Raw genomic sequence first — 22,369 nt, forward strand, 5'->3', positions numbered from 1 at the left:
CTGCTCCTCCTTCCACTGACACTGCCTGATCTAAGTGCTTGCAGCACTTTCTATTTTTATTTCATTGCTTTTAATTGCTGTTGACTTGTATATAGTTACAGACTAGCTTGTTATTTCTTGCTGCAGAAATCGTACAATGGAGTTTTAGTGCATTCATTTGAATTATTCAAATTAGTGCCAGTTTAATTAACGGTCATTCATATCCCTACAAACTTCTGAAATGGCAAAGGATTTATTAGATTCGAGAAAATTTAATATTTCTTATCGGATATAAAATTTTCAATATGGGGTTTTCTAAAAAATTTAAAAGACTTCAAAGGATGCTAAAAACTAGACCAGGATACAGATAAAATCTTCCGGAATTGTTGGTAAATACTGTGACAGTTCACCAGTGGCACGGAAATGACTCATGCCTTAAGCATGCATTTTGGAAACTGGCACCTTGACATAACAAATTATTCTTGGATTCTATTTGCATTTGAGCAACAATACCAATACTATAAGCAGCTGGGTTACTGACTTTTCCAAATTAATTTCAAGAGTGGTCAAAGCTAGTTATAGAGCATTTAAATGAAGATAAGTGTTTGGAAATGACTTAAGCTTAGTAAATAAATTTTTGCCAGTCATATTAGCAATTAGTATTAAATGGAAACTGAGGCAGGCAAATAATTTTCACTTTACCTGTACAGCTGCCATAGTTTCAGCATCCTCTTTTTTACTTGTCGCTGGAAAGAACACAATGTTGTCTATCGTTTGGATCAATTCTAGTTGTACAACACATTTGATGAGGAGTGCAGCAAAGAGTTTCTGATCGGATATTTCTTGAAGGGAAGAAAAGAGCACAAATTTTGCATCAATGGGAACAAATGAATTAAATTTCAGATTTGGCATAAACAATGATCTCACATTTAAAATTTATATTTTACTTTATTTCACATAGTATCCATTTCATATTTTTACTGAGTTACAACAATTTTCCAAAATGAAATTTGGCAGTTATCTTCTTCCACATGATTAAGAATATTAATCTGAAACAATAAGCGTGATGTCACTATCAACAGTTGGCAATGTGCAACTGCACACTGCCTAGTCTGATTGGGTTTGGACAACCTTATCCCGCAAAACTGTGTGTGCACTTAGTGGCTTTTTCCTTTCTGAACCCCAAGTCCACTGTAAAAAGTTGTGTTATCTTTTCAAAGTAAAAAAAGCACAAGTATATATGATTAAGATTGCAGGTCTATGACACTAAATTAAATTATACACAAACTGCATCTTGTACTTTTTACCAGACTCTAAATTAGATTTAGTGTCTGGTAAAAAGTACAAGTGCAGTTTGTGTATAATTTCTAATATTAAAAAAGGATAGTTAATAAAAGCTGAACTTAAGTTCACTTATGCCCTGTGCTTGGCATCAGGGACTACAAGGTCACTTCTGGCAAAATTCCAACTGCGATATGCTTTCCATTTTGTAAAGGTAGCTGTACATGGGTTTAAATATAAATTCTTCTTTTTAATTGTTTCCTGGAGGATTTTGTCAGTATTCAGGCAAGTTATCCATCCTGTATTTCTCTTGGACTCTGTATCCATGTTGAGAAGCTGTCAGCCAACAAAAACCATTGCACTCAGAAATTTATAAAAAGTATTGTGAAGCAATTGCAATACTTACTTGCATTCTGTTTATATTTCCAAGTTTCATCACTAGAAATTTGACTGAATTGGCTCTGACCTTTCTCTGAAGCATTTCGTTCTATGCTGCAGATTGATTGCCTGTCAGCTTCCAGGTCCTAAAGAAACATTAAATAAAACATCAGATTATAAAAGTTATTAAACACACTAAAAAATATTCTGCACTTGGAAGTGCTGTTCAATTTGTGTAACCATTATAAATTATACTCACTGAACCCTTTTCTGAAGAATCTTCCTCCATGCTTGTAGGCCGCCATGCTAAAAGGCTGTAAACAACACCAGGTATGACTGTCACTCACTATCAGTGGATTCTGTCATTACCTGATATTTTAAGACAATGCAGTGTTCGCAGTACTTTTTAAGTTATATCAAAATTAGGAAACAAACTTACGCATGGGGAATGGTGGTCTTGAAAATGTTCAGCATACAGTCACATGTTTTATCCCAGACTAAGGGACTGAACTTTTGACCATTTAGTATCACTACATTTTCTAAACAATTTGTCCCCGATCGGGCCAGTTGTTCATTGTCTACATGAAAGAATGGGGCCAAGAAGAAAATTATTGGAAGTCAAAATGACCAACTGCATTTCACCACCTTTTCAAATCAAAGCGTTCATAAATGCATTCATCCTCAACAAGCACACTAAATTTATAGTATTTCTGGATCAGGGTTACCTTGCTGCACACACCAATGTAGCTGAGTAATTAAATCATCCAATAATATTTGATTCAAGATTTCATAGAACTGAGTGAAAACATCACAAATTGCATAAAGTGCATGGTTGCAGGTAGTTGTCATCCATTCAGATTTCTGTAGGAAAAAAGTCAGAACACTTAAATTGCAGAAATGAGACCTGGAAAATGCACTTCAGACTGAAAGGTCATACATATTTTGATCAGTACACAATATAAAACCCAAAAATAAGTGACAACTCGAGATTTTGCAGGTACTGGAAATCTTGAGCAAGACACACATATTGCTGGAAGAACTCAGTACCTCACGAAGCATTTATTGAGGGAAATAAGCTGTCGGAAGTTCAGCCTGAGACCCTTTACGATTCCTGATGAAGAGCCCAAAATCCTGAATGTTCATCCCCTTGTGTATATGTTGCCTGATCTGCTGAGTTCCTCCAGCTTTTTTTTTAATGTATTACCAAAAAATAACTGACTGAATCCAAGAGCTTTTGGTTGGGTATTCTCTGTAATATAGCAACTCAAATGTGAAAGCAGCGTTATTAAGAGTACATCAAAAATACAGCCGTGGTACTGATAAACCAATGCTCCTGCTGTTTGATGGAACAATACACTTTGGAATATTTAGGATCACTGCAGAATTTATTTAGTACAATGTCAGCTGCTTCTTCAATGATCCTTCTTGCATCATAAAACCAGAGTTTATAATATTTAGTGATGTTTCACAATGTTAATTCTAGTTGTAATTTCAGAAAATAAGACAGCTTTTATCTGGATGCAAGAAGACCGGAAAATGTTGAGAAAAAGGCTGTAAATGGCAGATGATATCCATGCCACTAAAATGCCAAGCAATGAACATTTCTTCTCACTCACTCTTGACATTCATTGGCATTTCTACCAGTTAATCACCCCACCAAAAATAGAGCCTGGAAGAATCAGCAGAGATCAGAAAAACAATGGGTTTAAGTTCAGGGACATGAAATGTGTGTATCAGACCTGTGCTGGCAATTTCTAAGAGCTACCCAACATATGCAGTGGAAGCAAATGCAGAAATTGCCAGGGCCCTAAAAGACATACTTAAATCATCCTTAGCAACAGGTGAGGTACCAGAGGATTGGAGAATAGCCAATGTTGTTCTGCTGTTCAACTATCTAAAAATAAATCAGGAAATTATTGGCCGATGAACCTGACCTCAGTAGTGGGAATGTTATTGGACGGTATTCCGAGGGACCAGCTATATAATTATTTGGATTGACATGGACTGATTAAGGACAGTCAGCATGGCTTTGTGCATGGTAGGCCATATCTAACCAATCTTAAGAGAGCTTTTGAGAAAGTAACCAGGAAAATTGATGAAGACAAGGTAGTGGATGTTGTCTATGTGCACCTTAGCAAGGTATTTGACAAGATCCTGCATGGGAGATTGATCAAGAAGCTCAGTCGCTCGGCATTCAGGATGAGGTAGTAAATTGGATTAGATTTCGACTCTGTGGGAAAATCCAGAGAGTGGTAGCAGATGGTTACCCCTGTCTGGAGGCCTGTGACTAGTGGAGTGTTGCAGGGATCAGTGCTGGGCCCATTGTTGTTGGGTGGGTGGGACTATAACCAGAGGTCATGGGTTAAGGGTGAAAGGTGAAAAGTTCAGTGGAACATGAGGGGATACTTCTTCACTCAGAGGGTCATGAGAGTGTGGAACGAGCTGCCAACACAAGTGGTGCATGCAAACTCAATTTCGATGTTTAAGAGAAGTTTGGCTAGGTACATGGGTGCTAGGGGGATTGAGCACTATAGTCCTGGTGTAGGTTGATGGGAGTAGGCAGTTTAAATGGTTTGGCATGGACTAAGTGGGCAGAACGCCCTGTTTCTGTGCTGTACTTTTCTATGACTTCATATCAAGCCCTGGCATCACCCTCAAGACATCAAATTTGCTTCATCAAGCAGTAAATGAATACACATCAAGCTATTATGTTGCTGTATCCAATACAATATCACTGCAGTTCATAACAATGTACTTGTTCTTTTTATCATACAAATGACCTAATTATAATTTCTAACACAAGTACTGACAGATTACTGACTACATAAACAAAAAAGTGAAACCTGGAGAATGGTCACTTATGCCCCACCTCAGTTTGCTGCTCAGGAAGCTTCATGTTATCAAATATACGAAAGATTATTCTAAACAGATCTTGCCACCAATGCTTCTCAAATGTTTCACCATAGCTTTTTATTATTTCAAACATCACTGTGAGCCCCCTGCAAAAGAGATTGCACAAAAATGTTAACTAAAAACCATAACTCCAAGAAGCCATAATTTCTTATGCAAATCTGAAACTATCAATGGTTCGGAGAATGAAGTCTGAGAATCGAAGCGGGAGTGCGGAGGAAGCCATTTTTGAATTTTTCGTTTTTTTTCCCCATCGGCGTTCAGAGAGGCGGCACTGCGCAGGCGTGTGAAGTTGGGCAGTGAAGCGTGGAAGATTTAAAAGGAACACAGCCTCATACAGTGGGCAGCGTAGTTTGCAGGCAGTAGAGTGAGCCGGGAGCAGAGTGAAGGCTTAAGGGCTTTGGCTCAACGGGCTTAGGCGGAAACGGGCGAGGCGATGAAGGTTTGGTATTCATTTTTTGTTGTTATTTGAGGAGAGGGGCAGTATGAGTGTGAGGGCAGCTTGTTGTTTTCGGTGCCGGATGTGGGAGGCCCTGGAGTCTCCAAGCCTCCCAGACGTCCACATCTGCGCCAGGTGCGCCGAGATGCAGCTCCTAAGGGACCGTGTTAGGGAACTGGAGCTGCAGCTCAATGACCTTCATCTGGTCAGGGAGAGTGAGGAGTTGGTAGAGAGGAGTTACAGGCAGGTGGTCACACCGGGGCCACGGGAGGCAGACAAGTGGGTCACGGTTAGGAGGGGGAAGGGGAAGAGTCAGGTAATAGAGAGTACCCCGGTGGTTGTGCCCCTGGACAACAGGTACTCCTGTTTGAGTACTGTTGGGGGGACAGCTTACCTGGGGGAAGCGACAGTGGCCGTGCCTCCGGCACAGAGTCCGGCCCTGCAGCTCAGAAGGGTAGGGAAAGGAAGAGGAGGGCAGTTGTAATAGGGGATTCGATAGTAAGGGGGTCAGATAGGCGATTCTGTGGACGCAGTCCAGAGACCCGGATGGTAGTTTGCCTCCCTGGTGCCAGGGTCCGGGATATTTCTGATTGCGTCCAAGATATCCTGAAGTGGGAGGGTGAGGAGCCAGAGGTTGTGGTACATATAGGTACCAATGACATAGGAAGGAAAAGGGAAGAGGTCCTGAAAGGAGAATATAGGGAGTTAGGAAGGGAGTTGAGAAAAAGGACCGCAAAGGTAGTAATCTCGGGATTACTGCCTGTGCCACGCGACAGTGAGAGTAGGAATGCAATGAGGAGAAGGGTAAATGCGTGGCTGAGGGATTGGAGCAGGGGGCAGGGATTCAAGTTTTTGGATCATTGGGACCTCTTTTGGCGCAGGTGTGACCTGTACAAAAAGGACGGGTTACACTTGAATCCGAGGGGTACCAATATCCTGGTGGGGAGATTTGCGAGGGCTACTGAGGTGATTTTAAACTAGAATGGTTGTGGGGTGGGAATCAAATTAAAGAGACGAGGAGAGAGGAGATTAGGTCACAACAGAGGGATGGGAACAAGTGCAGAGAGACAGAGGGGTGTAAAATGAGGGTAGAAGCAAAAAGTAGCAAGGTGAAAAGTAAAAGTGGCAGGCCGGCAAATCCAGGGCAAAAATCAAAAAGAGCCACTTTTCAACATAATTGTATAAGAGCTAAGAGTGTTGTAAAAGCGAGCCTGAAGGCTTTGTGTGTCAATACAAGGAGCATTCGTAATAAGGTGGATGAATTAAAAGTGCAGATTGTTATTAATGAATATGATATAGTTGAGATCACAGAGTCATGGCTCCAGGGTGACCAAGGATGGGAGCTCAACATTCAGGGATATTCAATATTCAGGAGGGATAGACATGAAAGAAAAGGAGGTGGGGTAGCATTGCTGGTTAGAGAGGAGATTAACGCAATAGAAAGGAAGAGCATTAGCTGGGAGGATGTGGAAATCTATATGGGTAGAGCTGCATAACACTAAGGGGCAGAAAACGCTGGTGGGAGTTGTGTACAGGCCACCTAACAGTAGTAGTGAGGTTGGGGATGGTATTAAACAGGAAATTAGAAATGCGTGCAATAAAGGAACAGCAGTTATAATGGGTGACTTCAATCTACATATAGACTGGGTGAACCAAATTGGTAAGGGTGCTGAGGAAGAAGATTTCTTGGAATGTATGCGGGATGGTTTTTTGAACCAACATGTCGAAGAACCAACTAGAGAGCAGGCTATTCTAGTCTGGGTATTTTGCAATGAGGAAGGGTTAATTAGCAATCTTGTCATGAGAGGCCCTTGGGTAAGAGTGACCATAATATGGTGGAATTCTTCATTAAGATGGAGTGTGACATAGTTAATTCAGAAACAAAGGTTCTGAACTTAAAGAAGGGTAACTTTGAAGGTATGAGACGTGAATTAGCTAAGATAGACTAGCAAATGACACTTAAAGGGTTGACGGTGGATATGCAATGGCAAGCATTTAAAGATCGCATGGATGAACTCCAACAATTGTTCATCCCAGTTTGGCAAAAGAATAAATCAGGGAAGGCAGTGCACCCGTGGCTGACAAAGGAAATTAGGGATAGTATCAATTCCAAAGAAGAAGCATACAAATTAGCCAGAAAAAAAGTGGCTCACCTGAGGACTGGGAGAAATTCAGAGTCCAGCAGAGAAGGACAAAGGGCTTAATTAGGAAAGGGAAAAAAGATTACGAGAGAAAACTGGCAGGGAACATAAAAACTGACTGTAAAAGCTTTTATAGATATGTGAAAAGAAAAAGATTGGTTAAGACAAATGTAGGTCCCCTACAGACAGAAACAGGTGAATTGATTATGGGGGGCAAGGATATGGCAGACCAATTGAATAACTACTTTGGTTCTGTCTTCACTAAGGAGGACATAAATAATCTTCTGGAAATAGTAGGGGACAGAGGGTCCAGTGAGATGGAGGAACTGAGGGAAATACATGTTAGTAGGGAAGTGGTGTTAGGTAAATTGAAGGGATTAAAGGCAGATAAATCCCCAGGGCCAGATGGTCTGCATCCCAGAGTGCTTAAGGAAGTAGCCCAAGAAATAGTGGATGTGTTAGTGATAATTTTTCAAAACTCTTTAGATTCTGGACTAGTTCCTGAGGATTGGAGGGTGGCGAATGTAACCCCGCTTTTTAAAAAAGGAGGGAGAGAGAAACCGGGGAATTATAGACCGGTTAGCCTAACATCGGTGGTGGGGAAAATGCTCGAGTCAGTTATCAAAGATGTAATAACAGCACATTTGGAAAGCGGTGAAATGATCGGACAAAGTCAGCATGGACTTGTGAAAGGAAAATCATTTCTGACGAATCTCAAAGAATTTTTTGAGCAAGTAACTGGTAGAGTGGATACGGGAGAACCAGTGGATGTGGTATATTTGGATTTTCAAAAGGCTTTTGACAAGGTCCCACACAGGAGATTAGTGTGCAAACTTAAAGCACACGGTATTGGGGGTAAGGTATTAATGTGGATAGAGAATTGGTTGGCAGACAGGAAGCAAAGAGTGGGAATAAACAGGACCTTTTCAGAGTGGCAGGCAGTGACTAGTGGGGTACCGCAAGGCTCAGCGCTGGGACCCCAGTTGTTTACAATATATATTAATGACTTGGATGAGGGAATTAAATGCAGCATCTCCAAGTTTGCGGATGACACGAAGCTGGGTGGCAGTGTTAGCTGTGAGGAGGATGCTAAGAGGATGCAGGATGACTTGGATAGGTTACGTGAGTGGGCTATTCATGGCAGATGCAATTTAATATGGATAAATGTGAGGTTATCCACTTTGGTGGCAAAAACGGGAAAACAGATTATTATCTGAATGGTGGCCGATTAGGAAAAGTGGAGGTGCAACGAGACCTGGGTGTCATTATACACCAGTCATTGAAAGTGGGCATGCAGGTACAGCAGGCGGTGAAAAAGGCGAATGGTATGCTGGCATTCATAGCGAGAGGATTTGAGTACAGGAGCAGGGAGGTACTACTGCAGTTGTACAAGGCCTTGGTGAGACCACACCTGGAGTATTGTGTGCAGTTTTGGTCCCCTAATCTGAGGAAAGACATCCTTGCCATAGAGGGAGTACAAAGAAGGTTCACCAGATTGATTCCTGGGATGGCAGGACTTTCATATGATGAAAGACTGGATCAACTAGGCTTATACTCGTTGGAATTTAGAAGATTGAGGGGGGATCTTATTGAAACGTATAAAATCCTAAAAGGATTGGACAGGCTAGATGCAGGAGGATTGGTCCCGATGTTGGGGAAGTCCAGAATGAGGGGTCACAGTTTAAGGATAAAGGGGAAGCCTTTTAGGACCGAGATTAGGAAAAACTTCTTCACACAGAGAGTGGTGAATGTGTGGAATTCTCTGCCACAGGAAACAGTTGAGGCCAGTTCATTGGCTATATTTAAGAGGGAGTTAGATATGGCCCTTGTGGCTAAAGGGATCGGGGGTATGGAGGGAAGGCTGGTAGAGGGTTCTGAGTTGGATGATCAGCCATGATCATACTGAATGGCGATGCAGGCTCGAAGGGCCGAATGGCCTACTCCTGCACCTATTTTCTATGTTTCTATGTTCTTACCTTGTGCGAATATCCAGTTTGCAACGATTTATAATACAAGAAAGCTCAAACAATATTGGAAACCACCCTCGCACCCATACTCTATCTCTGGGTACTACGTTCATGTCATCACTTGTATACTCCTTCAACACCTATTAAAAATGTAAATACCAGTCAATATACAAAATGCACACATTCAAAATGTGCTGATAATTTAGAAAAACTTAAGTTTTACTTAAATCACAATGATATGAATGACGAGTATCTTCTGTTTGTTGTCTGTGGTAACAGTCCTTTGCATTATATACAGGTTTTAAGAATTACATTGCAAATTTTCTCAATGGTAAGTTTTGCTATTCATTTAACAGTTAAGAGTCAAGATTATTTATGCAGCCTTCCCTTTCCCACTTCACTGGAGAGCATATTCAATCTGTTCTCTAGAAATGTTAATGGATAGAATTTACAGTAAGAAAATGCTTGCCTACATATTCTGAGAGCCACAGTTCTATTCATGAACCTTTTTCAACAGATTAAAAGACACCCTTTGGTCCCTGGACTGTTAGCCACATCTCCTCATATCTCTTATGTGATTGGTGTAAAGTTTTGTTTGGTTATGCTTCCGATAGTCATAGTCATACTTTATTAATCCCGGGGAAATTGGTTTTCGTTACAGTTGCTCCATAAATAATAAATAGTAATAGAACCATAAATAGTTAAATAGTAATATGTAAATCACGCCAGGAAATTATGAAATAAGTCCAGGACCAGCCTATTGGCTCAGGATGTCTGACCCTCCAAGGGAGGAGTTGTAAAGTTTGATGGCCACAGGCAGGAATGACTTCCTGGCTGAATGTACTCCTGTGCCCATCCAGTACATTATGTAGTGGATGGGAGACATTGACCAAGATGGCATGCAACTTAGACAGCATCCTCTTTTCAGACACCACCGTCAGAGAGTCCAGTTCCATCCCCACAACATCACTGGCCTTACAAATGAGTTTGTTGATTCTGTTAGTGTCTGCCACCCTCAGCCTGCTGCCCCAGCACACAACAGCAAACATGATAGCACTGGCCACCACAGACTCGTAGAATATCCTCAGCATCGTCTGGCAGATGTCAAAGGACCTCAGTCTCCTCAGGAAATAGAGTCGGCTCTGACCCTTCTTGTAGACAGCCTCAGTGTTCTTTGACCAGTCCAGCTTATTGTCAATTCGTATCCCCAGGTATTTGTAATCCTCCACCATGTCCACACTGACCCCCGGATGGAAACAGGGGTCACCGGTACCTTAGCTCTCCTCAGGTCTACCACCAGCTCCTTAGTCTTTTTCACATTAAGCTGCAGATAATTCTGCTCACACCATGTGACAAAGTTTCCTACCGTAGCCCTGTACTCAGCCTCATCTCCCTTGCTGATGCATCCAACTATGGCAGAGTCATCCAAAAACTTCTGAAGATGACAAGACTCTGTGCAGTAGTTGAAGTTCGAGGTGTAAAGTACAGTTGCAAGAAAAAGTTTGTGAACCCTTTGCAATTATCTGGTTTTCTGCATTAATTACTTAATAAGTGTGGTCTCATCTTCATCTAAGTCACAATAATAGATACACAATCTGCATAAACTAGTAACACACAAACAACTGTACTTTTCAAGACTTTATTGAACATATTCTTTAATCATTCAGAGTCCAGGCTGGAAAAAGTATGTGAACCCTTGTATTTAATAACTGGAAGAACCTCCTTTAGCAGCAATAACCCCCACCAAACAATTCCTGTAGTTACTGATCCGACTTGCACAATGGCAAGGAGGAATTTTACACCATTCCTCCACACAAAACTGCTTCAGTTCATCGATATTTTTGGGATATTTTGCATGAACAGCTCTCTTCAGGTTATGCCACAACATCCCAATTAGGTTAATGTCTGGACTCTGACCTGGCCATCAGAAATTTCTTCTTTTTAAAATATTCTTACTCTTCACTCTTGTGTTTCAGATCATTGTCTTGCTGCATTATCCAACTTCTATTAAGCTTCAGGTGACGGACCACAACCCTGATATTCTTCTGTAAAATGTCTATATACAATTTTGAGTTCATTGTTCCTTCAACGATTACAAGCTGTCCAGGTCCTGAGGCAGCAAAGCAGCCCCAAACCACGATGCTCCTTCCACCATGCTTCACTGTTGAGATGAGGTTTTGGTGCTAGTGTGCAGTGCCCTTCTTCCTCCAAACATAGCAGTGTGCATTTCTGCAAAAATGTTCAACTTTTGTCTCCTCTGTCCACAGAACATTGTCCCAGTAGCGTTGTGGAACATCCAGGTGGTCTTTTGCAAACTTGAGATGTGCAGCAATGTTTTTTTTTTGGAGAGCAGTAGTTTCCTCTGTGGTGTCCTTCCATGAACACCATTCTTGTTCAGTGTTTTTCTTACAGAGGAGACTTCAGCAAGTTCTAGAGGTTTCTGCAGGTCTTTTGCTGTTATCCTTGGGTTCTTTTTCACCTCCTTCAGCATTGCACGTTGTGCTCTTGTGATATTTGCAGGATGCTCACTCCTAGCGAGAGTAGCAACAGTACAGAATTTCCTCCATTTGCAGACAATTTTTCTTACTGTGGACTGCTGAACACTCAGATCTTTAGAAATGTTTTTGCAGCCTTTTCCAGCTTCATGCATCTCTACAATTCTTCTAAGGTTATCTGAAAGTTGTTTTGATTGAGGCACAGTGCTCATAAACAGATCTTTGAGAAGAGCAGGCTCTGTCGATAACCTGACTTCATGTGCGTCTGTTTTTTTAAAAAAGGGCAGGGCACCTCTGCAACCCACACCACCAATCTCATCTCATTGACTGGAACACCTGACTCCAAATAGCTTTTGTAGAAGGCATTACTCCAGAGGTTCACATACTTTTTTGAACCTAGACTGTGATTGTTTAAATGGGGTACTCAGTATTGACGAGAAGGTGAACAATTGCTTTTGTGTTATTAGTTAAGGCAGGTTGTGTTTCTCTATTATCGTGACTTAGACGAAGATCAGGCCACATTTTATGAGTAATTAATGCAGGAAATCAGGTAATTATGAAGGGGTCACAAACTTTTTCCTGGAAATGTATTATCCATCATTTTAGTAAGCTGAGGTGTTAAGTAAATGCAGGTTGTTTTCATTTGAGCTTTTCTCATTTGATGTCAAATCCAAAAAATGTTACACAAAGTAGAAAAATAATTTTTGTTGCTCCCAGTAAGGTATCACATTTAAACAGTTTCTTAAATTTAACAGACACAAAATTTACTGCTGGTTTTTCATGGCTTAGATGATATTACAAACATGAATGAGATATTGGGAACACAATGCTGATTGGGCTTTCAGTGCAATAACAAATTCTATACACATCTTCAAATAATATAACAGTTGTTTATACATTAGCTGCAAAATATTAGAGCACAGCATTGCTCAGTCAGCTCAGGGAGTGACAACATGGGAATTGGAAAGTGCAGGTCCAGTAATTCAAGCATAAAAGCTAGACCTATATCACCATGCAATCATGAAGAACACTGCACTCATGTCGAGCATGGTAGATAATATGTGACATTAGATTGCCCTTTCAATTGGAATCAAGAGATCACATCACACTTCTGATAAAAAAAAAGCAGTGAAGTTCCTTTTGATGACCAAACAGTTAGCTCTAAACCACCATCACTAAATCAGATCTGGTCATTATGACATTGACGTTTGTCAAAATGCTGCTGTTCACAAATTAATACTTACAATACTATAGTAACTGTAACTGAGAAGTAGTTAATTGTCTCTTGATGTCAGTATGTCATCAAAAGCTCTACACATGCCAATGTCTTTCATAATCTTACCTGTGGTCGCTCAAACACATATTTTGCACAATGGCGAATTAGTCGTATTGCCTCCATACTGGTATCAGGAAAAGCAGCATTACAAGCAAACTCAGATAAACATTTTACTGCATCCTGGAATGAATCAATTGCTGCTGGAAAGTGCGTCTTGAAGATATCCACTAGGATACAAACAAATCAATTCACAAAAGGAAAGCATCACTAATTTGCTGTGATACAATTACAGACATTACAGCTATGAAAAAAAAAAGCCATAAGACCATGAGACATGAGCAGAATTAGGCTATTTGGTCCAGTGAGTCTACTCCATTATTTGATCAGCACTGATTTATTTTCTCTCTCAACACCCTTTTTTTTTTGCCTTCTCTCCATAACCTTTGACAATCTTTCTAATCAAGAACCTATCAATCTCCTCTTTAAATATACCCAATGACTTGGCCTCCACAGGTGTCTGTGGCAATGAATTTTACAGATACACCACCCTCTGGCAAAAGAAATTCCTCATCTATATTGTAAAGTAACATCCTTGTATTTTGAGCTCTCACATTATTGGAAACGTACTCTCCAAATCCACTCTATCTAGACCTTACAATATTCAGGAGGTTTCAATGAGATCCCCTCACATTCTTCTAATTTCCAACAACACTGTGTCTGAAGGGTCTGTAATGTGTTGTAAATTTCTATGTTCTGTGTTCTAAGTATAGGCCCAGAGTCAAATGCTTCTCATACATTAACCCTTTCATTGCAGGAATTCTTCTCTCAGATATTCCTCTGGACCCTTGCCAGTGCCAGCATATCCTTTCCTAGATGTGGAGCCCAAAACTATTCACAATACTTCAAATGCGATCTGACCTCATCCTTAATATTAGTCTCCAATTTCTTGCAACCACTGAAGTTAGGCTAATTTGGACTAAAATTTCCTGTCTTTTGTCCACTTCTCTTATTAAAAAGTGGAGTGACATTTATGATTTTCCAGTCCTCTGGAACCATTCCAGAATTTAGTAATTCTTGAAAGATCACCACTAATGCCTCCACAAATTCTTCAGCTACCACTTTCAGAATCCTAGCGTAAAGCCCATCTGGTCCAGGTGACTTAGCCACTTTCAGACTTTTCAGCTTCCCAAGCATCTTCTCCTTAGTAATAATGTCTACACTCACTTCTACCACTCCCTGCCCCCAAACACGCTCCAATTCCTGGCATGCTTCTGTTATCTTCCAGAATGAAGACTGACGTAAAATATTTGACCAGTTCATCCACCATTTCTTTGTTTCCCATTACTACCTCTTCAGTGTCATTTTATAATGGTCCGATATTCACTCTTGCCTCTCTTTATATCTGACAAAACTTCGGGTATTCTCTTTTATACTATTGGTGAGCTTCTTTTCCCTCCTTATTGTTTTTTAATTGCCTTCTGTTGGCTTTTAAGAGCTTCTCAATCTCTAGCTTCCCATAATTTTTGCTTTATTATATGCCCTTGCTTTTGCTTTTACGCTGTCTTTGACTTCCCTTGGCAGGCATGGTTGCCTCATCCTTGTTTAGGAATGCCTCTTCTTTGGAATGAACCAATCCTGTTTCTTCCAAATTACTCCCAGAAACTTCAGCCATTGCTGCTTTACTTTCATCCCTGCTAGTGTCCCTTTCCAATCAACTTTGACCTTGTATCTATTACATTTAATTTTACTATAAATGCAATTATCTACCTGTTCACTTATTTGACTGCTTAACATGTTATGTGCAACTTCAAAATAATGCAGGCACACTCCCTTAGATATACAAGATTCAGTTTCTGAGAACTGCCCATAAACCACTTTGTCTCCAAGTCAGAGACAAACATATTATCACAAGGGGAAGACAAATGGACAACAGAAATATCATAAATTCTTTCAGTTACAGTCAGTCACTGCAGATCCAATCATAAAAGAGCTGGAGTGTTTACAGTGACACAGTGTAATTCTAACAAGCCATTTGATTTTAATTACGTCATGATTTAACACTTGGATGTTTGCCCTTACAAATATCTTCTGCATAAACTATTAAATGTGATTTTATGCTTTAAAGACTCTACAATTAACATCTATGATCAAGTACAATTGACAAATCTGTTTTCATGGAGGCATTATTTGTATGCATTTAGAATTCTTGGCATAAAGTTAGGTCTTCCATAACCTTGGGAATCCCAGTACTCACAAGTTTGATTAGAAAGTACAAACTAATTTAGAAGAAAAGAATATTTACTGATAATATGTCCAGTGGTTTGAAAAGCTAGCGCCACAATTGGCTCCTCGTGGTCTGAAGCAGCTTGGTGAAATACCGAGAAAATGTTCTTCCATCCTGAACGGATATTTGAAGTCTGTGAATTTACCATCTGCGCAATACAACGAATGACCATGTCTTTTATCGTTGGTGACCTGCAAGACCACAAAATGTAAGAGCAGAATGAGGTATTTGGCCCATCATGTCTGCTCAACCATTCAATCATGGCAGATACATTTTTCCCTCTGAACCCCATTTTCCTGTAACTTTTGACATTCATACTAATCACGTATCTATCAACTTTCATCTTAAATGTACCCAATGACCTAGCTCTACAGAATCACCACATTTTGACTAAAGAATTCCGATATTCTGGTCCATAACTCTTCCACTGTTGAAAACAATCTTTCTATGTCTACTCTATCTAGGCATTTCAATATTTATTAAGTAACAATAAGATTCCTCCAACCCCTTTATCATTCTAAACTCTAGTGAGTACAGGTCCAGAGCCATCAAACATTCATCATACATTAATCCTTTCATCCCCATGATTATTCTCTGGACCCTCTCCAACGCTAGGTGCATTTTTCCTTATATAAGGGGGCCTAAAACTGCTCAGCACATTTCAAATATGGTCTAACCAACACCATATAAAACCTCAGCATATAAATCCTTGCTTATTTCTAGTCTCAAAATGAATGCTAACATTCCATTTAGCGTCTTTACTACCAGCTCAACCTACATGTTAACCTTTAGGGATTCCTGCACTAGGACTTTCAAGTTCCTTTGCCTCTCTGATCTCCAAATTCTCTCCCCATATAGAAAACAGTCTGCACCTTTATTCCTTCTACCGAAAAGCACGACCATACACTTCCCTATAGTACATTCGATCCGTCACTTCTTTCTCCATTCTCCCAACCTGTAGTCCCTCTGTAGACTCCATTTCTTTGTTCCCCATTACTATTTCTCCAGCGTCCTGTTCCAAAAGAATAATGACCAACTTCCCTCGCCTCTGAAAAAACTCTTTATATATTGGAAAAAACTCTCCATTATCCTCTTTTATATTATTGACCAGCTTGCCTTCATGTACAATCTTTTCTCTTCTTAATGCTTTTAAAGATGCCTTCTGTTGATTTTTAAGTGTTCCAATCCCCTAACTTTCTACTAACTTTTGCTATATTGTGTCCTCTCATTCGCATCTTTGAATTCTTGCTGTTACTTCATCCTCCCTTTAGAATGCAGCTTCTGTGTCTAGCAAAACTCCAGCCATTGCTGCTCTACTGTCAATCCTGCTCGCATCCTCTTCCAGTTAACTTTAGCAAGCTCTTTTCTCAAGCCTTTGTCGTTACCTTTGCTCAACTGTAATACCAAAACATCTTATTTTAGCTTCTCCCTCTCAAGCTGCAGGATGAATTCTATCATATTATGATCATGCCTCCTAAAGATTCCTTTATTTCATGCTCCCTAATCAAATCTATTTCACACAACACCAAATCCAGAATTTCCTTCTTCCTAGTGGGCTCAACTATAAGCTGCTCTAAAATGCCACCTCGTAGGCATTCTACAAACTCCTTCTTTTGGGATCCGCTGCCTTTTCATTTTCCCAGTACTCCATAACCACCAGTGCCTTTCTTAGATGCCTTTTATATCTCCTGTTGCAATTTGTACCCCACACCCTGGCTGCTATTCAGAGAGCTGTATACAACTTCCATTAAGATCTTTTTACTCTTGCTGTTTCTTAACTACACCCACCAGCCTTATACACCTTTTGATCCTATGTCACTTTTTGTTAAGAACTTGATTTCATGCATAAGTTAAGCAATCATATTTTCTTTAAATTTCCACCTCCAAATCACCAGTTTTATTCCCCATAAGCCACCTCAGACATTCTACCCTCCAGCTTTACCCTGGTGAAGCACGGCAACGACTTGCTGGCAGCAAACAAAACTATTAACCCTTTATTAATCACAACTTTTCTTGGAAACAATGACTGCAATTGATAGCTTGTAACTTCCCTTTTGGAGCTGAGTTTTTGAACTGCCTGTATGACCTGCATTTCTGTGGTGTGAACTGAAGTGTCAAAGGTGCAAGATGTTTGCAGTGTGGCATGTATGGGCCAAATTGAGATGGTGGGGCCCAGTCCACAGCCCAAGAGTGGGGAACAAGCCAATATTTGGCCATTGCTGGAGAAGACTCAGAGGCGATTTAAAATGGCAGAAACAAGGCAAGGCAGAGTCAGGTTGTTGGGGCCTGTGCCCGAGAATGAAAGATGCTTGGCTGATTTAAGCTCCAGGCCAGATTGGACAGGTTGGATATGGGCTGAATCAGGCCAGCAGGGCCCAGGATATATCGAAGAGGCAGGGCCCAGGTCTGAGAGCGAGGAACAACCGAGGTTTAGACAATTTAAGAGATGAGTCAGATCGAAAAGGTCAGAGTGTTGGGGCCGGAGGTGAGAGACAGGCCAGTGTTTACCTCACTGCTGTGCAAGGTTTACTCATCTCTGCACTAAACTGAGGCTGTGGCCTGTAATTCGTGGCTAAGGACTTACTATCTTGAACTTCAATTCTGAATGTTATTTGCTTACTTTTATTGTTTGTGCAATTTTTTTCTGTACATTAGGTGTTTGACACTTAAAAAAAATTGCCTCTATTGGGTATCTTTGTTTTAAGGTTTCCTGTAAGGAGAAGAATCTGAAAGTTGTATATAGTATACATTCTTTAATAATAAATGTACTTTGAACTTTACATGCTGTCATTTTCTACAATATCATACTTAAAACAAGAGTTTAGTTTGATGTATGTGCTAATGCTTTTTAACTTCAATTTTCTGCCATAACCTTCCAGTTAATAATTCCAGCTATACCTACTGACTGTCTGTGAGATGTGGAACACCCCAACCCTCAATTTAACTCTGACAAAAGAAAAATTTTACAATACAGAAGCTTTGGTATTCTAAAAACATTTCCCTTCAGTGCTTACTCAGACTCCATTTTGCTTTAAGTCTGTAACAATAAGCCACAAGAAAAACTGGTTTGTACTGTGGTAAAGGAATAATGAATTGTTGGAGACACAGTAGATTTTCCAAACTGTCATTTCAAGTCATTCTCAGTGTCAGTGGTTTGTCATTTTATCTATATATAGAAATCTCATTTAACTCTCACCATCCTGTTACCTCTCCCTCACAAAATCTTAAATTATTGTCCCAATTTGTAAATCCTGTCAGGGATAAAATTGTATACAAAATAATGCTATTGGGAAAACAAAAAAAAAGCAAATAACTGGTACCAGAAATAGTAGAGTTGTTCAGAAGTTACCACATTTTCTCTTATTTTGTAGTTATAAGATTTTAAAAATACCTGTTCTTTTTCATAATGTGTTCAAAAGGTCTCAAAAAGTCCTTCTGGAACCGAAAATTTGCCAACTCTCCTTTTTCCAAAAATTTCATAGACAGCTGTCGCAGAGAGTCAACAGCAAAAATAGCAACATCCTCATTTGGATTGCATCCAACCTGTTCCAAAATAAAGACACAAAGCTATAAATGAACAGAAAAATATTTACTATTTCTGGAAATACAATAAGTTTGAACTATTTCTGCATGTATTATGACTTAAATTACATATGGAATTCAGATGTTGAAGGAGAATTTTTAGCAGGCTGCAATCATCGCGAGAAGTCATTCATTGTTGAGGCAGTGTGAGGTTTAAAAACAGCTTGGGGCCTTTCAGAACTTTTTGGCGGCCAGAGTTAAAATGGCCAGGCTCTGGTTCAACAGGCTTAGGCAACAGGTGCAGGCTAGAACTTATGTTTGATAAGTTAAGAGTATAACAAATGTAGGTAGGATAATAGTTAAGGCCGAGGAATGCTCCTCCTGTAAGAGGTGGGATTGCAGGGTACCCAACGGTCTCCCTAATGACTACACCTGCAGAAAGTGCACCTAACTTTAGCCTTCTGGCTGAAAAGGTCAAGCAACTGGAGCTGGAGCTGGATGTACTCAGGACCATCTGCGAGGATGAAAACCTCATGGATGAGACCTTTACTGAGGTAGTCACAGACAGAGTGCAGGCCTCAGGTAGTAGGTGGGTGACAATCATGAACTAGAGGAGTAAGCAGTCAGAGCAGCATTCTCCTATGGACATTCCCTTCTGTGATAAGTATATCCATCTGGACACTTCTGGTAGGTGGGGGGGGGAGCGGGAAGGGGTGGAATGATATATAAGAGCACAGCAGTGGCAGCAGGCCAATGGCACTGTGGCCGGTTCTGAGGTTCAACAGAGAAAGGTAAAGTCAAGCAGGGCGATAGTGACAGGAGACTCAATAGTTATGGGGATGGGCAGCAGATTCTGTGACCGTGAAAGAGACATCAGGATGATGTATTGCCTGCCAGGTGCTAGTGTCCAGGATATCTCAGAGCAGCTGCAGAATATTTTCAAGGGGGAGGGGGAGCATTCAGAGGCATTGGTGCACATTAGCACCAATGATATAGGTAGAAAGGAAGAAGAGGTCCTCTGCATTGAATCTAGGGAGTTAGAGAAGAGACTGAAGACAGGAGCTCCAAGGTGGTAATCTCTGGATTACTCCTAGAGCCACTTGCTAATCAGGACAGGAATAGGATGACAGCACAATGAATAAGTGGCTGAGGAAGTGGTACAGGGTCAGGGTTTCAGATTTTTGGATGATTGTCATCTTTTCTGGGGAAGGTATAACCTGTACAAAAAGGGCAGGTTACACCTGAACCTGAAGGGAAACAATATCCTTTTGGGCAGGTTTGCTAGAGCTGTTGGGGAGGACCTAAACAAATTTGGCAGGAGGATGGGGACTGGAATAATAGGGCTGAGGATGGGGCAGTTAGTGGACAAGATGCAATGAACAGTGAGACTGAGGAAGGACAAGCAAATGGTAGGGCAGAATTGCAGCCAGTGGGATGAGCTGGTGTAACATGGGGTCAAAATCAAAAAGGGTAATGAATACAGGACTGAAGGTGTTTTAGTTGAATGCATGCAGTATATGGAATAAAGTAGATGATCTTGGAGTACTACTAAAGAATGGCAGATATGACATTGTGGGCATCACCGAGTCATGGCTGACAGACTATCATAGTTGGGAGCTTAACATTAACAATACACCTTGTATCAAAAGAACAGGCATGGAGGTAGAGGGGGTTAGTGGCTCTGTTGATAAAAAATGAAATCAAATCCGTAGAAAGAAGTGACATGGGACTGGAAGCCATAGAATCGATGTAGGTAGAGTTAAGAAACTGCAAGGGTAAAAAGATTCTGATGGGAGTTATATACAGGCCTCTAAACAGTAGCCAGGATGTGGGATATCAATTATAATGGGATGTAGAAAAGGCATGTAAATAGCACAATGTTACAATATTCAAGATTGGTGCGAGATCCCGAGAGGGAATTTGTAAAATGCCTACGAGTTGGCTTTTTTGAGCAATTTGTGGTTGAACCCTCTAGGGAGAAAGGCAATTCTGATTGGGTGTTGTGTAATGAACCAGATTTGATTAGGGGGCTTAAGGTAAAGGAATACTGAAGGAGGCAATGATTATGTGTTAGAATGCACCTTGCAATTTCAGAGGGAGAAGATAAAGTCAGATGCATCAATATTACAGTGGAGTAAAGGGAATTACAGAGGCATGAGAGAGGAGCTGACCAAAGTTGATTGGAAGGGGACACTATCAGGGATGACAGCGGAACTGCAATGGTTGGAGTTTCTGTGGGCAATTCGGAAGGGACAAGATAGATACAGGTGTCCCCCGCTTTTCGAACGTTCGCTTTACGAAACCTCACTGTTATAAAAGACCTACATTAGTTCCCTGTTTTCGTTTTCAGAAAGTGTTTTCACTGTTACGAAAAAAAAGCAGCGCGCGATAAAAGGCAGCGCGCCGTGCGCCCCAAGCAGCTGCTCTGCCCCGGATTCTCGCCGGCATTGCTTTAACATGTGCCTGTGAGCAGCCGTTTGCAAGATGAGTTCTAAGGAATCGGAAGAGCCTGAAAGAGCTCGTAAGGGTGTTACACTTAGTGTAAAACTAGACATAATTAAGCGTTTCGATCATGGTGAACGAAGTAAAGACAAGGTGAGTTTGGCTTGTGGAAGCTGACGAACATGATGTTGAAGAGGTTTTGAGATCCCATGACCAAGAACTGACAGACGAAGAGCTGATGCAATTGAAAGAAAAAAGGATAACAATCGAAACCGAATGAGTAATGATAAAGTACGACTTTAATTTTGAAAGGGTACGTCGGTTTAGGAGAGATTTGCAGGATGGTTTGAGTCCTTACAAAGAACTGTGTGATAGAAAAATGCGCGAGGCTCAGCAGTCAAGCAAGCCTTCCACATCAGCCACAGCAGACAAACCTCGACCTTCGACATAGAGGCGGGCAGTCATAGGAGAAGAAGAGCTGCCTGCTCTAATGGAAACAGACGATGAGATGATACCCCAGTATCCCACCACCCCAACATCCAGGCTGCAGACAGATACCGTACCGATTCACGGAGAATGCAGCAGTAGCCGTGAGGCACACAGCACATCTTTAAGAAAAAAGCCGAAATAAACATGCTGATTAGTTAGGTGCCACCGACACGTAATTGTCCACCCAGATCAGAGGTGACGTAATCAGAAATCGGCACTGATCTGGGCTGACAATTACGTGTCGGGCGGCACCTAATTAATTAGCATGTTTGTTTCGGCTTTTCTCTTAAAGATGTGCTGTGTGCCTTCCGGCTACCGCTGCATTCCTGCGTGCTTCGCAGCAATGTATCACTCGGTGGCCTGGAGGGTGGGGGCCACTGCACCACCCAACCTGCGATGACTCAGTCTAACACATCATCATCAGTGTGCTCGACGCTGTCTTCCCAATTCCAGTAAGTGATACTACACTGTACATACATTATTTCTACTTTATATAGGCTGTGTATTTTTACGTGTTATTTGGTATGATTTGGCAGCTTCATAGCTTAAAGGTTACTGGAGAGAGTGTTTTTGCCAACAGCGCTTGCGTGAGATTTTCTGCCGACGGCGCTTGCATGAGATTTTCGCTACGGAGAACAGTTCAGTAATGATTGTGGAAAAGTATTTCTACTTTATATAGGCTGTGTATTTATCATAATATTCCTGCTTTTACTATATGTTACTGTTATTTTAGGTTTTATGTGTTATTTGGCATGATTTGGTAGGT

At 40.9% G+C, this 22,369-nt stretch overlaps 1 protein-coding gene across 2 annotated transcripts in view; it reads right to left on the reverse strand.

The window, feature by feature from the left end:
- Positions 1 to 22,369, reverse strand: part of LOC134342807 (brefeldin A-inhibited guanine nucleotide-exchange protein 2-like) — a 146,214-nt gene that overhangs the window by 14,179 nt on the left and 109,666 nt on the right. For both annotated transcript variants that reach the window (XM_063041399.1, XM_063041398.1), the window contains 10 exons: positions 18,542 to 18,693; positions 15,169 to 15,341; positions 12,933 to 13,093; positions 9,105 to 9,235; positions 4,508 to 4,637; positions 2,364 to 2,499; positions 2,078 to 2,216; positions 1,898 to 1,952; positions 1,667 to 1,784; positions 682 to 821 (listed from right to left, as the gene is read on the reverse strand). In XM_063041399.1, coding sequence (XP_062897469.1) covers positions 682 to 821; positions 1,667 to 1,784; positions 1,898 to 1,952; positions 2,078 to 2,216; positions 2,364 to 2,499; positions 4,508 to 4,637; positions 9,105 to 9,235; positions 12,933 to 13,093; positions 15,169 to 15,341; positions 18,542 to 18,693 — 1,335 coding nt within the window. The remainder of the gene's footprint in view (positions 1 to 681; positions 822 to 1,666; positions 1,785 to 1,897; positions 1,953 to 2,077; positions 2,217 to 2,363; positions 2,500 to 4,507; positions 4,638 to 9,104; positions 9,236 to 12,932; positions 13,094 to 15,168; positions 15,342 to 18,541; positions 18,694 to 22,369) is intronic.

Source organism: Mobula hypostoma, chromosome 2, assembly GCF_963921235.1.
Source record: "Mobula hypostoma chromosome 2, sMobHyp1.1, whole genome shotgun sequence".
In the NCBI taxonomy this organism is placed as follows: Eukaryota; Metazoa; Chordata; class Chondrichthyes; order Myliobatiformes; family Myliobatidae; genus Mobula; species Mobula hypostoma.